The 16633-nt window shown below is 44.2% G+C and overlaps 1 protein-coding gene across 3 annotated transcripts in view; it reads left to right on the forward strand.

The window, feature by feature from the left end:
• The first annotated feature begins 3405 nt into the window (after positions 1-3405).
• Positions 3406-16633, forward strand: part of LOC110511523 (proprotein convertase subtilisin/kexin type 6) — an 85069-nt gene continuing 71841 nt past the window's right edge. Inside the window, exons 1-5 of one of the 3 annotated variants that reach the window (XM_036963436.1) lie at positions 3406-3935; positions 6239-6343; positions 10145-10270; positions 11785-11928; positions 14164-14240. In XM_036963436.1, the coding sequence (XP_036819331.1) occupies positions 3699-3935; positions 6239-6343; positions 10145-10270; positions 11785-11928; positions 14164-14240 (689 nt within the window). In that variant the 5' untranslated portion in view covers positions 3406-3698. The remainder of the gene's footprint in view (positions 3936-6238; positions 6344-10144; positions 10271-11784; positions 11929-14163; positions 14241-16633) is intronic. The other 2 variants (XM_036963435.1, XM_036963434.1) reach the window with 2 other exon arrangements.

Consider the following 16633-nt stretch of genomic DNA (forward strand, 5'->3'; position numbering starts at 1 on the left):
TGCGGATGTCAACTTTTACTGGAGTTTCAGCTTTCTGCATTCCAAACCCAGTTCTTTTGAAAAAGCTCTTACGTATGGATATAACTAGCCATTAGGATGCCAGCTCCTCCCACCACTCCTGCTGTGACAAGTCCTCCTGCTAGTATTTCTGCAGGTGCCAAGGCACAAGCCACTCGTTCCTGCTCCTACTGCAGCGACTACAGACATTTTTTCAACCACTTTCTTTAATCTCATCCTCTCAGGACTTTCTTTGAGCCTCCTGGTACATCAAATCAGATTGTATTCATCAGGTAGCCTAGTGGTAAAGTGCGTTGGGCCAGTAACTGAAAGGTTGCTGGTTCAAATCCTGAACTACTGTCACCTGTGTCTGGCCATCTCTGGCTTTATTATTAAAGACATGAGATCTATCATCATCACCTAAAGGAGTGTCAGAGGCTCCTTGCCCTCTTAAAGAAACACCTCCACTGGTTTTCCTTCCAGCTGATCCACCCTGGTGAATATTATTACAGTGTGGTGTGAGGCCTCTTTTCCAAAGTTCTTCTGGATCCACTTCACTGCATCCGGCATCTCCGCTATGTGTTTCCCAACGCCAATCACCAGAAGAAACGCATGGGGTTCTGGGACTGACAATTTGATCCAATTTCCTATGTCACTTTTCATTTCCTTTAATGACTGAGGTGTATCAGAGTCCCACTGTGTCAGTCACATGAACCTCCCTCTCATCCGCCTCGCCACTATGTTTCTGACACTGTGGTCACAGACTCTGTAGAGAAATACACTTGAAATGCCTCTCTCCCCAGGATGGTGTATCCAGTTGCACTCTTCCCTGCTCCAGTCTCACCCACCAGAACAATCATCAGCAGCTTATAAACGGAATCTGTTTATAACACCCAATAAAACAGAACCCAATGCTGAATTGTCCTGTTGTGAATCAAGACTCGAAACCACAGCAACAGTTCTTCTCTGTATGTCTAATATTCTGTACACACTGTAAAATAGTAATGGTGAATCATGTGACAATACCTCAACTTCCTCTTCATAAGTGGGAGGGATCATCTATGCTTCCATATGCGATGTTTGTGGTCTACAGGCACAGTGAGGAACAATCAAAACCACTTAAAGAGTCCGAATGTCACATAAAAAAGTGAACATGTGATGTCTGTTATTACAAGCACACCTGGTCCATCACTGTTAAAGTTTTAAACAATAATCAACAGCATCATCTTAGGGGGGTTAGGGGGGAGCCATGGTGAAGTGGGGACTGAAAAATGGCAATAGACTCACAGATGGCTGGAGGGAGTTCCAGAGGTTGGGTTTAGCCCCGGAGAAGTCCCTGTTGCTGAAGCTCTGGACCTTGGACCTGGGGACAACAAGGTGGCCTGCTGTGGTAGAACGGGGTGATCGTGTGGTTGGTAGGGAAGAAGGTCAGAGAGGTAAGCGGGGGCAAGGTGGTGGAGAGCTTCGTAGGTCAGGAAGAGGATCTTGTATTCGTTGCATGCGGAGACCGGGAGCCAGTGGAGTTCACGGAAGACGGGGGTGACGTGCTGCCAGAACTTAGTATGTATGAGGAGTCTGGCTGCAGAGTTCTGAACCATTTGGAGTTTATAGAGGGAACTTGAGTTGATGGCGGAGAGGAATGAGTTGAAATTGTCGAGTCGAGAGGAGATGAATGCATGGATGAGGGTTTCAGGACGGGAGTCCTTAGCAATGTTACAGAGGCGGAAGGATAAGGATTTGACAGTCAGTCTGATGGGGTGGTCGAAGGAGAGGGAGGAGTCCAGGATAACGCCAAGGTTGTGAGCGTTGGTGAGGGTAAGGTTGCCAATGTAATGGATGTGAAACGGCTAGCTTAGTTAGCGATGCTCGCTAAATAGCGTTTCAATCGGTGGCGTCACTTGCTCTGAGACCTTGAAGTAGTGGTTCCCCTTGCTCTGCAAGGGCCGTGGCTTTTGTGGAGCGATGGGTAACGATGCTTCGTGGGTGACTGTTGTTGATGTGTGCAGAGGGTCCCTGGTTCGTGCCCGGGTATGGGCGAGGGGACGGTTATACCGTTACACCACCTTCGCTGAGTGTTTTTTTGGGGGGGGATTTCTCTCTTATAGGTCTACAGTACCTGTGCAATGGGGTCTCACGATACAATTAGCGTACATAGTGACATTTTCTATTGCCACATAGTTAGTCAAGTCCCCCCCCCCCCCCCCCCCCCCCGCAAACAGGGAACGTCCTAGGGACATTAGACGATGTTCCCATCAGGTCCCTTTTAGGGTTTCAGCGAAACGTTATCCCACAGGCATTCTTAGAACATGACGTTTACCTCGGTACCATAAGGGGAGGTCCAAGTTTGGTCACATCAGAACCTTAACAGCATTCAGATTCAGTCAAAGCCAGAACAGTTAGTGGCAATCAGCAACAAATATTGTGATTCATTTAGGATGACTGCATCCTAAATCCCAAATGGCACCCTATTCCCTATATAGTGCATGTATATTTGGTCAAAGTAGAGCCCTATGTAGAGAATAGGGTGCCATTTGGGATGCAGAATTGATTCACCCTCAGAGGTTTGGGAATGGAAATGTTCTGGTCTTCTATGTTAACTCCAGAGTGAGAACAGATGGCCTTGGTAAAGATGTTAATAATGACTATTCTCATATCAGCATTGTAAATATCCCCCCCAAAATCTGGCTGCAATATTTTTTTTATGAGCTATTTTTCATTCAAAGCGAGAGAAAAAAAAGCCCAATTTAAAAACTGTGGGTGTTTGATGTGCTCTAATCCCAAACGTTGTTTTAAATTAGAAAAGGGGACAATGCCACCACTGTCATCTATATAGGATGTGTCTCAAAAGGACCTTTATTCCCTACATGGAGCATTACTAATCTCTACATAGAACACTGTGTGTGTGTGTGTGTGTGTGTGTGTGTGTGTGTGTGTGTGTGTGTGTGTGTGTATGTACATGTGTGTACATGTGTGGTAAAAAGTGTGTGTTTGTGTGTTAATGTTTGTCATGCTGTATAGAGACACACAATCAGAGTGATTGCAATGATTGATTGCAATTACTATCTTATGTTTCCATACAGTATGCCTATGGCAGAGCAGCAGTCTTGACAAATAGACAGGATGTTGCATTATTCAACCGTTATTCATTCTTCACTCTCCAATGTCTTCTATCAACATAACTGTTTTCAAGAGACAGGGCCTACTTGACAGTCAGATGACAAGTGTATCAATATTTTCTTTATTTCTCTAAGATAATTGGACTTTGGGGTAGTTTATTGAATAATTCATTATCATATTGTTGCAGCAGCCAAAGGCAGAGGAATTATGCCATTGTTCAGTAGCGCATTGACTCTTCAGAGCAACGTGCTGCTATTATAGCGCAGGTTGGAGAGGCGTGGGCTACTACGGATCCCCTATGAGTGAGGCTTTGATGTTCGCACAGACGGGCTCTTTACCAGTGCGTCCCGCTGCTATAGGCTGGGCATGAATGGCATTCTCTATTGGTGGCTGTGCGTACATATAGAGGAGCGCTAGCGCGGGATAAGGGTTGGCGCCTGAGGTTCATATTTTCAACTTTTTAAGGAATTAAATATCAGTCAACCCAACCAGGCTGTAAATTTCGCTCGGAAACGATGGATTTATGACAAACTGCATGCCTTTTCTGATGGAGTTGGATTGACGATTGACTAATTTGAGCGTCCATGCGTGTTATATTTTTAGAGATGTGTTTTATCCCTTATTCTAGAGCTGATGTTGTAGGACAAGTTTCGGACACCAAAATGTGTATATTTTTTATTTTCATATTATCAACTTTAGAAATATGTCAGTCGCTGGCCCCTCGGAACGTTTATACAAATCACTGGGCAGTGCGTATTGCAGGGGGACAAGAAGAAGCGGATAAACTTGCTGCTAAATATGGTTATAATAATTATGGACAGGTAAGACCATTACCGTGTTTTTATTTTGTGCAGCGCGACCTGTTATGATTCCCTCTTTCTGCTTTGCGGATCAATAGTCTAATGTTTTGTCGAGTTCAGCTGCTGAACTTCGATACAGTAGGCTGGCTATTTGTCGATCATAATGCAGAGACATTCATAGAGGAATCAAATAAAAGTGACGTGTGCGATTATTATCCGTGTCTGGCAAGCACCTGAACCCCAGCGCCAAATGTACAGCTTTCGGAGTTACAGAGCGATTTTCAGTTGGCAACACAAACGCACCAGCGCCACTGAAGTACATTCTTTTCAGGCCGTTCACTTATGGGCAATGGTCACGTTGCACTGTCCATATACAACGAGACTAAACATGACGCTGTAATTATACAATGTGTTGTATACTACAATAGGCTTGTGCACGATGATCAACATTGGAAATGGCGCTGTGCCAAAAAAGGAAGTGCTCAAATTTGTAATATTGGGTCATTTTCATTTCCCAAATTCGAAAAGGACTACATTCCAACTTGGTACACTATTGATGTTTTCACTTTAAGGATGTTATATATGACTGGAATGGGTTTACTTAATTATAATAGTGGATTTGTTCTGCTCTTGTTTTAGCCATAATAGGCCTTTACAATCCTCCCCAGGGGGTAAAGCAGTGATTATCCAGATTATTTTTAAGAGGTGTGTCCCACAGCATGGCTTCTGTTGCAGCCTCCTTATGGAAGTTGACCACATGCTATAAACTGCAATAAATGATCATGTGGTCTTGACATTTTAGTCTTGTCTCCCATTGGTATTCACCCCCTATGGAACTTCCTAACGGATCTTAATTTGAATTTACTGACAGGGGATAGATACCCTTGCAGAATTCATGCAGACTGTGAAGATGACAAGCTTGTGGATGGGGGAGAAAGCAGTAGATAATCTCTAGATTATTGACATGAATCTGAGGATAACAAGTCATTTAGGAGTACGGACGTGGCCCACATAACTACTGTAGCCTAACAGATGACACATTTATTCAGGGTATAAGGATTGACACAGTGTTTGCATGATTCAGAGAAGTGTGACATCTGAAATTGAAGTTTATTCAATGGACCTTTGACCTTTTATGTTGTGACATTTTATATCTGCAGCGTCTGTGTACACTCAGCTTGTTATCTAGGCAATCATTCCAAATTCCTAAGAACTGACAGACTTGAATGGAGATGGAGAGAGAAAGGCAGAGGGTGAGAAAGAGGGGAGAAATGGAGTGAGAACAGCAGAGTGAGAGAAAGAGGGAAAGAGAGAGTTGAAATGAGTGGGGGAGACATATAGAGTAAGAGACAGAGAGAGAAAGAGGGAAAGAGAGAGTTGAAATGAGTGGGGGAGACATATAGAGCAAGAGACAGAGAGAGAAAGAGGCTGAAATGACAAATGAGTGAGAACAAGACAGAGGGAAAGAGATGAAGGGAGGTAGCGAAAGGTTGAGCGAGAGAGAGTGTTAAAGAAGTCCTGGTTCAGATAATAACGCGCCTCAGTGCCAGAAGTGCACATGTGCTCTGGGAATCCTGCCCGCATTTTTGGTGCAAAGTCACAAGAGAAAAAAAAATCCTATTTATTACTTCACGTGCTTTGGATTTGAAATGGTTATTTTCCTCTGAGTAAGCAACATTAGCAGAAAAAGTCCTTCTGTACAAATGTAGGATCTTAAGTTGATCACCATGTTGCAGGAGAAAAAACCTTGTTTATTTCAGGTTTAAAAAGGCTTCTGAAGTTTGTAATTTCCACTTTGAAAATTCAGACTCGACTTTCCCTTACAAAAATTGTATCAACCCCCTACAAAAATGTCCATGAATTCTAATCCACATAATAATGAACATGTCCCGTTGCTGCAGGATTATTTTCCTGCTGTAGTAAACTGGCTCACATTAAGATCCTACATCTGTATGTGTTCACAAACTTCACATTGTTGGATACCGGTGCAAACATGTTTTTTCTCAGAACAATGTAGGTTGTTTGGTTTTAGGTAATCCTTAGATAACCAATATCATGTACTGTATATCGATTTGCATTGATGTACAGACAGTAACATACAATACAATTATATTTGATCACTTCACTGCATACTCTATATCTCACTTTACTGTAGAATGCAGATTTAAGCTGGCGTTACCCTGTCTGCTGCCCACAGTGATCATTTTTATGTATACTGTAAAGATTGTAGTGTATTTTCTTTTTCTTCTTCTTCTTCTTCTTCTTCTTCTTCTTCTTCTTCTCGCTACAACCCTACTGTTTGTTTTCATGTTGTTGCTGTCCAGATCGGGAGTCTGGAGGACCATTACCATTTCCACCACAGCAGAGTGGTGCGCAGAGCAGCTTTCTCCACTAGGGGCGCTCACTCCTTCATCCAGATGGACCCAAAGGTGAGACATCTGCTTGGTAGTTACTTGGGGTGAATCCTAACCTAGAATTTTCACATAGTGGTCTATTTTCGGCTGGTATTAAGGCGGCGCTAGTGTTAAATTTTAGTTTGGAATTTCCTCATGTGAAAACTGGTGCATTTGCATTTTCCAGCCCTAACACCAGGTTCGGCAATTTACCTGTCAAACATCAGCACACTTGTGCTCAGATGGGAGGGGTGGAAATATTTGAGGCGTGTCCTTAAAAACATGATCCAAAGAGATAATTTCAGTCAGTGCTGGTAGGGATATTTAAGACCGACCTAAAGCTGGTTTCAGCAGTAACGCAGATGGTTATGACATGAATATTGACAGCAGAAACACAGCCTATCCAGCCGTGACGCACACTGTCCATATAAACATGGAACAAGAGGAGCCTGATGTGCTTTTGGAGTCTGAATACTTCCTATTTAGAAACACAAAAAACGTGCTTTTCCCCATTTTCTTTCATTTGCTTTAAAACCAGGCACAGCCTCCTCTCAATGAAGCATTTTTTTGTCCGCCAAATGCAATCGCAAAGTAGTCAAGACTGTCGATAAAGGGTTTGGCTCCCGAGACCACTTGGAAATAAAACTTAATCACCAAAGCTTTATTCAAATATCAAGTTTGAGAGGAGTAAAACAGTGAGCGGACATTCTCTTTTTATGTCCACATTATTTTAGCCATGCAGGTCACGTTTTGCATGTGTGTAAAACCCTCCATAGTCTGTGTTGTTTTAATATTATATGCCCACAGGGAAGACATGATGGTGCCTGTAAGTGTGACATAGCCTATTTAAAAAAAGTTGTGTCTTTTGTTGTTTCATTCTCTTTTTAGGCCTTATCAATAATACATTGAATCTTGCTTATTGACAATGTTTTGCATGTCTATGCTCAGCTAAAATGCAATTTGCTGTAGACCTAGTCCCTATATCAGTGTGAATTCTATTGAAGCCATGCCATTACTTAGAACAATGTGGACTGCAAATGGGTTCAAGTTCATCTATTTAACAAAGATGGAATAGATAGGTGTACATGTTGTTATTTCGTATCTGTAAGCCATTTAACTAACTATAACGGACAAATATTGGCATTGGAGTTTCAAGGCAAGACATAAAAGATACACAACTTGAAGCAACCACAAGTTTAGCCATGGAGCACATTCTGATTGGCCAGTGAGGGGCCAAGCCTTGACACACCCAGAACTTGGTAATTCATCAAAACCCAGCCCTTTCCAGCCAAAGCCAGCAAGTCCCCAGATAATTGTAGTAGTGAAAACGTGTACAAGTCTATTAATATGTATGTGTGAATTGGAAATGTGTTTTTTGCATATCCTAACTCCCCCTGAGACACCTTCGGAGAGTGGGGTCACGGCCAGGGTCTGTTATCACTTTCAGCAACCCGGGAGCAACAGATGAGCAAGTACCAGAGGAGGCTGGTGGGATGAGCTATAGGAGGAATCAATGCAACGGTATCACACACATCAAACATATGGAAACCACATGTTTGACTCCGTTCCAATTATTCCGTTCTTGCCATTACAATGAGGTCGTCCTCCTATAGCTACTCCCACCAGCATCCACTGGCAAATACATAGTCACAACAGTATAACGTTAGTCACAAAAGATGAGCAAACACATGAGCTTAGGGATAGTTCCCTCGAAATTCAAATGTACATGATTTTCCACTTAGCTTGGCTGTTGTTGATTCTCTGAAACAGCTGTTGATATTTGCTTCTGTAGCTGGAGCCTACTGTGGCATGGAAGCCTGTGACATCATCAGCTCTTGTGCTCTGCTACAGATTTTGACTCATGTCTCTGGGTTAGAAATGTGGCAGACAGATGAAATATTTAATGGTAAAGAGCAAAACTTCATATTTGAAGTGGAATTTCCCTTTAAAGTTGGAATCCTTAACTTCTTATGGCTGCAGGGGCAGTATTGAGTAGCTTGGATGAAAGGTGCCCAGAGGTGCAGAGAGTAAACTGCCTGCTCCTCAGTCCCAGTTGCTAATATATGCATATTATTATTAGCATTGGATAGAAAACACTCTGAAGTTTCTAAAACTGTTTGAAAGATGTCTGTGACTATAACAGAACTCATATGTCAGGCAAAGACCTGAGAAGAAATCCAAACAAGAAGTGGGAAATATTGAGTCCGTCTTCTAAGACTGGCGCAAGGGTTGAACTAGTGTTATGGATACGGTAATGGTTAGGGGTTAAAATCCCATTTGTCGCCAGAAAGTCTTGTACCTCTGTTCTTCCGACCACTTCAGCCCAGCTGTTTTACAGACGCAGCCCGCACACAGAGTTGGGTCTTTAACATACCTAACATAGTGATAGTTGACAGACCATTTTTCCACTCAAGTGTCTCTCTCCCTGCATGCCCAGATCTCATCATTTACTCTGTCTGGATGAAACATAAGCAGAGAGACTGACACGCACACACACACACACACACAAACACACACACACACACACACACACACACACACACACACACACACACACACACACACACACACACACACACACACACACACACACACACACACACACACACACACACACACACACACACACACACACACACACACACACACACAGGGACCAAGAGAAGGCAATCCAATCAAAATCCTATCAGAACCTCGAGACAGATACACTTGGATAGATACATAGATACATGTACCCATCACCTGTATCACATCAGGCCCATCAGGTATTACTGGAGGCCTCCTACCACCCTCCACTAATAGCCTACAAGCAGCTTTAAGAATAAAAGTGCAGCTGTTTGGGGAGCCTCTCCTCTGGCCTTCTCCCTGAGATTATCTCACTCAGACAGGCAGGATCTCAAGAGTAATAAAAGCCAAAGCCCAAAGTCTGGAGCTCCTCGACAGAGCTCATCCTGATCATATCACGCTCTAAGCCCTGTGTGTTTAAATGAAAGGTTGGGGCTGATGCCTAGAAACCAATTTTACCTCTGTCAGGCCTCTGATTTGCTGTCCCCCCCCCCAGCCTGTGTGATTTCACCACCAACCACTGTCACAACATAACTTATCAAGAAGAGAAATCTAAACACGTCATCTATATGGTTTCTGGGCCTCTCACCACAACCACTGGTCAGACCAACTACAGTAGGCTATATACAGTAGTTAATAAGATAGGACAGGTTTCCCGGATACAGATTAAACCTAGTCCTGGACTTTAAAGCTATTTCAATTGATATTCTCCATTGAGCATGCTTTTAAGTCTATGGCCAGGCTTAATCTGTGTCTGGGAAACGGGCCCATTGTGTACAATTAACTCCTAATATGCAATGGTTTGAGACTGCTATGAAGGAATGCACTGAATCGGAGCATGCAGACACCACATGCAGTTATAACACGTCTTTGAATTGGGACCGTACTGCACGTAAACAGAGTGTATGCAAGGTGCTTTGTGAATTTGTATTTCAATGTGTTTATCACATGGATTAAGAATAGATAGGATGGCTCCCAAATGCCCCCTGTTCCCTATGTAGTGCAATACCTATGCGCCTTGGTTAAAACTAGTGCTCTACATAGCAAACAGGGTGCCATTTGGGACAGATACGTAGTCATTCATTCCAATTTGCAAATCGACAAACGTGTTTGTTTGTTAATGTGTGTAAAACCCATATCCATCCATGCAAGCCACAGTGTCCCTATGGTCTCTCTACTGTGTGTGTGTGTGTGTGTGTGTGTGTGTGTGTGTGTGTGTGTGTGTGTGTGTGTGTGTGTGTGTGTGTGTGTGTGTGTGTGATGTCTTTTTAGGTTGACTGGGTCCAACAGCAGCTAGTGAAGCAGAGAGTAAAGAGATACATCAAAAGCGACACCAGAAGCCCTGACCCCAACTTCATCCACTTCAACGACCCCAAATGGTCCAACATGTGGTATATTGTAAGTACACTACATATCTACCATCTATCCTCACTGGAGTCATATATGTAGTAGTACTTGAAATAATTGAATCAAGGAATAAATAAAAATCAGGGTCATATTCATTAGGGCACGCAGTGGAAAACTTTACTCGGCCCTGGTCAAAAGTAGTGCATTATCTAGGGAATAGAGTGCCATTTTGGACGGACCCAAACGAGTGCCCTGACTTCCCCTTGACACCATGGATCCCCCTGTTTAAGGTGCACCAGTATTCCCTGAACATGTTTTTGTCACCACACCAGTCTAATACAAACTGCCTTGAGTTAATGCATCTCTGCGGCTACGGTCCGGCCGTCTTTTAGTAATTAAACCAGGTTGACGATAAGAGCTTTGGGTCGGAACTCAAGTGTGAAATTGTCCAGAGCCTGCAGTTCTGTTGTCTACTCGGGAGAAGTGTCCAAACTTCTCAGGGCTCAGGGTAAATCTGGGGTTAGGATGGATTAGATGCTATAGAGGCGATGGATGTGGGCAAAATGATTCACTACCTGAATGTGCACTACATGGCAAGAATGGAACTGTTGCCTATGCTGGGGATGGGCCTCCGCTTTGGCATTCCGTGGGAGAAGACATTTTTAAACAGACAGATGGCCTATAATGGTTTCTCTCCCACAGAGCTTACGTTGTATATCTCTTTATCCTATATCTCATGCCAGAGTCTGTTGGGGCGAGTGTTTAACATGCATACTAAAAATAGGAGTCAAGGGGCAGAATCCTAATGCTCTTTAAGAAACGTGGGCTGGGTAAATGTAGGGGAAGTGCTGGGTTGTGATACTGGGTTTGGATCCAGACCTGGTTCTCTTAAATACTTTGAGCATTTGATAGATTAAGCCTGCCTGGAATGCTAGATGGGCAGAGTTGACACTTTTTGGACTATTCTGTTCCATTGTGCCAGACAAGATAAATCAAGCACTGTTAAAGTATTTGAAAGAAAACACATTATGTGAACCCAGATCTGTTGGAGGGGATTGGGTGATATAACATATAGAGAGATGATAATGGATGGAGAATTTATACTCAGGGTCATGTTTGTCTCACATCATCCTAATGCTGGGTGAGTTCAGAAGGGCACACCTTATCAAAATGTTTTGCAACAGAAAATGAAAATCTGTGTTCCTATTGGACAATATCTGGTAGTACCTCCCAGATGAATTCTGTTTTGAAACCTTTTGTACCTATTTAACACGACCCTAGTATCCTGCCAGACAGTTTCACTCATCTGAGGGGAACAAAATTTGCTCTTCAATGTCCTCACATTCAAATTAGGAAGTGGGATGCAAAGATAAAAAAATGACAAACTCAAGGACAACCAAGCCATCGCTGTTGAATAAAGGGAACTTATTTTCCATTTTTAAGGTTGTCAGTGACACATCGGTTGACATGACAGATATACGTACTGATTAACATAGGACCCCAGTCTGACCACTCCTCTGTTTCCTATTAACATTGTATGTGTCCTCTGTGGTCCTCTTTCTCAGCACTGTACAGACAAGAACAATCGCTGTCGGTCAGAGATGAACATTCTGGCAGCGTGGCAGAGAGGCTACACGGGCAAGAACGTGGTGGTCACCATCCTGGACGACGGCATCGAGAGGAACCACCCTGACCTGGCACAGAACTATGTAAGTATACTATTGGGGTCTCTTCACATAGTCAAAAGTTTTGTTCACATATTCCTAGCACACAATGACTACATCAAGCTTGTGACTCTGAAAACTCATTGGATGCATTTGCATTTTGTTTGGGTTGTGTTTTGGGTTGTGTTTTGGGTTGTGTTTTGGGTGGTGTTTTGGGTTGTGTTTTGCCCAGTGGGAACTGAATGGTGAGTGATTTTTATGTTTTGAAAGGGCTACAGTAAAGTAAAGTGTTTATATATTCCAAAATGATGTCGCTGTCAAATGAAAAATGACAACTGCTATCAGTGCCCATCCCTAATGGATATGAATAAAGATGTGTACAGAATATAACACAGAAAATAACATAACGTCCACCACCACCACCGTAGTTGCTGGAAAGGACAATGTGAAAAGAAAATACCCGGCCAGAAGAGTTTGAACAGAAAGGGTACGCCCACAGAAACAAGACACCCACACTGCTAGTATTTGTTGAGGCCATAACAACACACCACCTTTGTCGGACACATTTCATTTCTGTGTCTGACACACTGGATTACGTCTCTAAATTATGGCCGGTGTTGGTTCCAATCTGTCTCTGGTTCTTTAATAGCGCACGAGATGAGATATGACTGAAATGCGGAAAAACCATGGCAATATATTTCCTTTTCTGTTTTATATCCTTCAGTGAGCAAGACATGCTTTGTTTTCTCCTTCTATCTGTCTCTCTGTCCCTCTGTCTCTGTCTCTCTGTCCCTCTGTCTCTGTCCCTCTGTCTCTGTCTCTCTGTCCCTCTGTCTCTCTGTCCCTCTGTCTCTGTCTCTCTCTCTGTCTGTCTCTCTGTCTCTCTGTCCCTCTGTATGTCTCTCTGTCTCTCTGTCTCTGTCTCTCTGTCCCTCTGTCTATGTCTCTCTCTCTGTCTGTCTCTCTGTCTCTCTGTCCCTCTGTCTGTCTCTCTGTCTCTCTGTCTCTGTCTCTCTGTCCCTCTGTCTCTGTCTCTCTCGCTGTCTGTCTCTCTGTCTCTCTGTCCCTCTGTCTGTCTCTCTGTCTCTCTGTCTCTCTCTCTCTGTCCCTCTGTCTCTGCCTCTCTGTCTCTCTGTCCCTCTGTCTCTGTCTCTGTCTCTCTGTCTCTGTCTATCTCTCTGTCTCTCTGTCTGTCTCTCTGTCTCTCTGTCTCTCTCTCTCTGTCCCTCTGTCTCTCTGTCTCTCTGTCTCTCTGTCCCTCTGTCTCTGTCTCTGTCTCTCTGTCCCTCTGTCTCTGTCTCTGTCTCTCTGTCCCTCTGTCTCTGTCTCTCTGTCTCTCTGTCTCTCTGTCTCTCTTTCTCTGTCTGTCTGTCCCTCTGTCTCTCTGTCTCTGTCTCTCTGTCCCTCTGTCTCTGTCTCTCTGTCTCTCTGTCCCTCTGTCTTTGTCTCTGTCTCTCTGTCCCTCTGTCTCTGTCTCTCTGTCTCTCTGTCTCTCTGTCTCTGTCTCTCTGTCCCTCTGTCTCTGTCTCTCTGTCTCTCTGTCCCTCTGTCTCTGTCTCTCTGTCTCTCTGTCCCTCTGTCTCTGTCTCTGTCTCTCTGTCCCTCTGTCTCTGTCTCTCTGTCTCTCTGTCCCTCTGTCTCTGTCTCTGTCTCTCTGTCCCTCTGTCTCTGTCTCTCTGTCTCTCTGTCTCTCTTTCTCCGTCTCTCTGTCCCTCTGTCTCTGTCCCTCTGTCTCTGTCTCTCTTTCTCTCTGTCTCTCTTTCTCCGTCTCTCTGTCCCTCTGTCTCTCTTTCCCTCTGTCTCTGTCTCTGTCTCTCTGTCCCTCTGTCTCTGTCTCTGTCTCTCTGTCCCTCTGTCTCTGTCTCTGTCTCTCTGTCCCTCTGTCTCTGTCTCTCTGTCTCTCTGTCTCTCTTTCTCCGTCTCTCTGTCCCTCTGTCTCTGTCTCTCTGTCTCTCTGTCTCTCTGTCCCTCTGTATCTGTCTCTGTCTCTCTTTCCCTCTGTCTCTGTCTCTGTCTCTCTGTCCCTCTGTCTCTGTCTCTCTGTCTCTCTGTCTCTCTTTCTCTGTCTCTCTGTCCCTCTGTCTCTGTCTCTCTGTCCCTCTGTCTCTCTGTCCCTCTGTCTCTGTCTCTCTGTCTCTCTGTCTCTGTCCCTCTGTCTCTGTCTCTCTGTCCCTGTCCCTCTGTCTCTCTGTCTCTCTGTCTCTCTGTCCCTCTGTCTCTGTCTCTCTGTCTCTCTGTCCCTCTGTCTCTGTCCCTCTGTCTCTGTCTCTCTCTCTCCAGGACCAGCTGGCGAGTTATGATGTCAACGGGAACGACCATGATCCAACTCCTCGTTATGATTCTAGCAACGAGAACAAGTGAGAGCAAACATCCTTCAGTCCCCATCCTATCCCTCTATCCTTCATTTATTCCCTCCCTCTTCATCACTTCATTCCTTCACCTATCCATCCATCCTTATATTCCTCATGTATTTATTCCCCTGTCCCTCTATCCATCATCCATCACTCTATTCCCTCTTCACCTATCCATCCATCCTTTATTCCCTCTTCCCCTCTCCTGATCCTTATCCATCCTTCCATTCCCTATTCCCCTCTCCTTATCCTTATCCATCCGTCCATTCCCTCTTCCCCTCTCCTTATCCTTATCCATCCTTCCATTCCCTCTTCCCCTCTCCCTCTCCTTATCCATCCTTCCATTCCCTCTTCCCCTCTCCTTATCCTTATCCATCCTTCCATTCCCTCTTCCCCTCTCCTTATCGTTATCCATCCTTCCATTCCCTCTTCCCCTCTCCTTATCCATCCTTCCATTCCCTCTTCCCCTCTCCTTATCCATCCTTCCATTCCCTCTTTCCCTCTCCTTATCCTTATCCATCCTTCCATTCCCTCTTCCCCTTTCCTTATCGTTATCCATCCTTCCATTCCCTCTTCCCCTCTCCTTATCCATTCTTCCATTCCCTCTTCCCCTCTCCTTATCCATCCTTCCATTCCTTCTTCCTCTCTCCTTATCCATCCTTCCATTCCCTCTTCCCCTCTCCTTATCCATCCTTCCATTCCCTCTTCCCCTCTCCTTATCCATCCTTCCATTCCCTCTTCCCCTCTCCTTATCCATCATTCCATTCCTTCTTCCCCTCTCCTTATCCATCCTTCCATTCCCTCTTCCCCTCTCCTTATCCATCCTTCCATTCCCTCTTCCCCTCTCCTTATCCATCCTTCCATTCCCTCTTCCCCTCTCCTTATCCATCCTTCCATTCCTTCTTCCTCTCTCTTTATCCATCCTTCCATTCCCTCTTCCCCTCTCCTTATCCATCCTTCCATTCACTCTTTCCACTCACCCCTCCATTACTTGCACCCCTTTCTATTCCCCGTTCCCCATCCCCACCTACCTCCATTCCTCCATCCTTCTATTCCTCCATATTTCCTTCCATCTATCCCAATGTACCTTTACTATGTACCTTTATCACTCTTTTCCTCCATCCCTCCATCTCTCCATCAACCCATCCCTTGGGCTATTGACAGGAGGGTCCATGTCACACTTCCCTACACCACGCTTCTGATGTGACCTAAATGACTCATGCACTGTTTTAATGTACATCATTATTAATATGGTACTTTAATGAAACACTTTGACTTTCATCTCTGGTGGATGTGGCTGGGTGTACATATGCTGCCTTGTAGGGTCTCTCTCTCTCTCTCTGTCTGAGGTCTACAGGCTGGCTAATGAATATAAACAGGACACAAAGACAACTTTGAAATGTGACAGGAAAATGTGATGGCCTTGAAATGTGACAGGAAAATGTGATGGCCTTGAAATGTGACAGGAAAATGTGATGGCCTTGAAATGTGACAGGAAAATGTGATGGCCTTGAAATGTGTCCCCCAGCTGCAGTGCACCACTGTTTTATTTGTCATTGAACCTCGTGTTGTTTTTATCATACTTGTCCCACTGGAACATCCAACATTCCATTGGTGACGATTTGAGCAACTTGCTATGAAATAGTTTGACTTGATTCTACTATACTTATTCAGTTACACACATGTCTCATCTATGGTTAGAAACTGACTCCAGACCAGACAAACTAGTCACTCATCATATCCTGTTGTGTATTCAGTTAGACAAACGTCTCATCTATGGTTAGAAACAGACTCCAGACCAGACAAACTTGTCACTCATCATATCCTGTTGTGTATTCAGTTAGACAAACGTCTCATCTATGGTTAGAAACAGACTCCAGACCAGCCAGACTAGTCACACACACACAAGGTATCCTGTTGTGTATTCAGTTGCTATCATCGTGTTTCTTATTGCTGCACTGAAGGCATTTCTGTCACAACACAAACTTCACCAAGCAATCAAATTAATCTGGAGTCTTGTTGACAAGCAAACAAACCCAAAAGGTCTTTATTGATGTTCTCCTCCATCTCTCTCCCCTTCATATCTCTCTCTCTGTATAGTGTAATTCACCCCTGGCTGTAGAGGGAAACGTAATTGGGATCAGGGGGAGAGGGAAAAAAACTATTAAAGAGAAAGCCATTCATGTCGTTTCTCTGTCACCCAGCCTTGGTGAGATGAGTTCCCTGGATGCACCTGGACTGGGGTGAGATTAGTGTGTGTGTGTGTGTGTGTGTGTGTGTGTGTGTGTGTGTGTGTGTGTGTGTCTGTGTGTCTGTGTGTCTGTGTGTGTGTGCATTGGTATACAGGCCTGATCTCTCTCCTCTTAAACTCATTACTGCGTGGCCTAACAGGAGGCGAT

Source organism: Oncorhynchus mykiss, chromosome 26 (assembly GCF_013265735.2).
Source record: "Oncorhynchus mykiss isolate Arlee chromosome 26, USDA_OmykA_1.1, whole genome shotgun sequence".
Taxonomy (NCBI): Eukaryota; Metazoa; Chordata; class Actinopteri; order Salmoniformes; family Salmonidae; genus Oncorhynchus; species Oncorhynchus mykiss.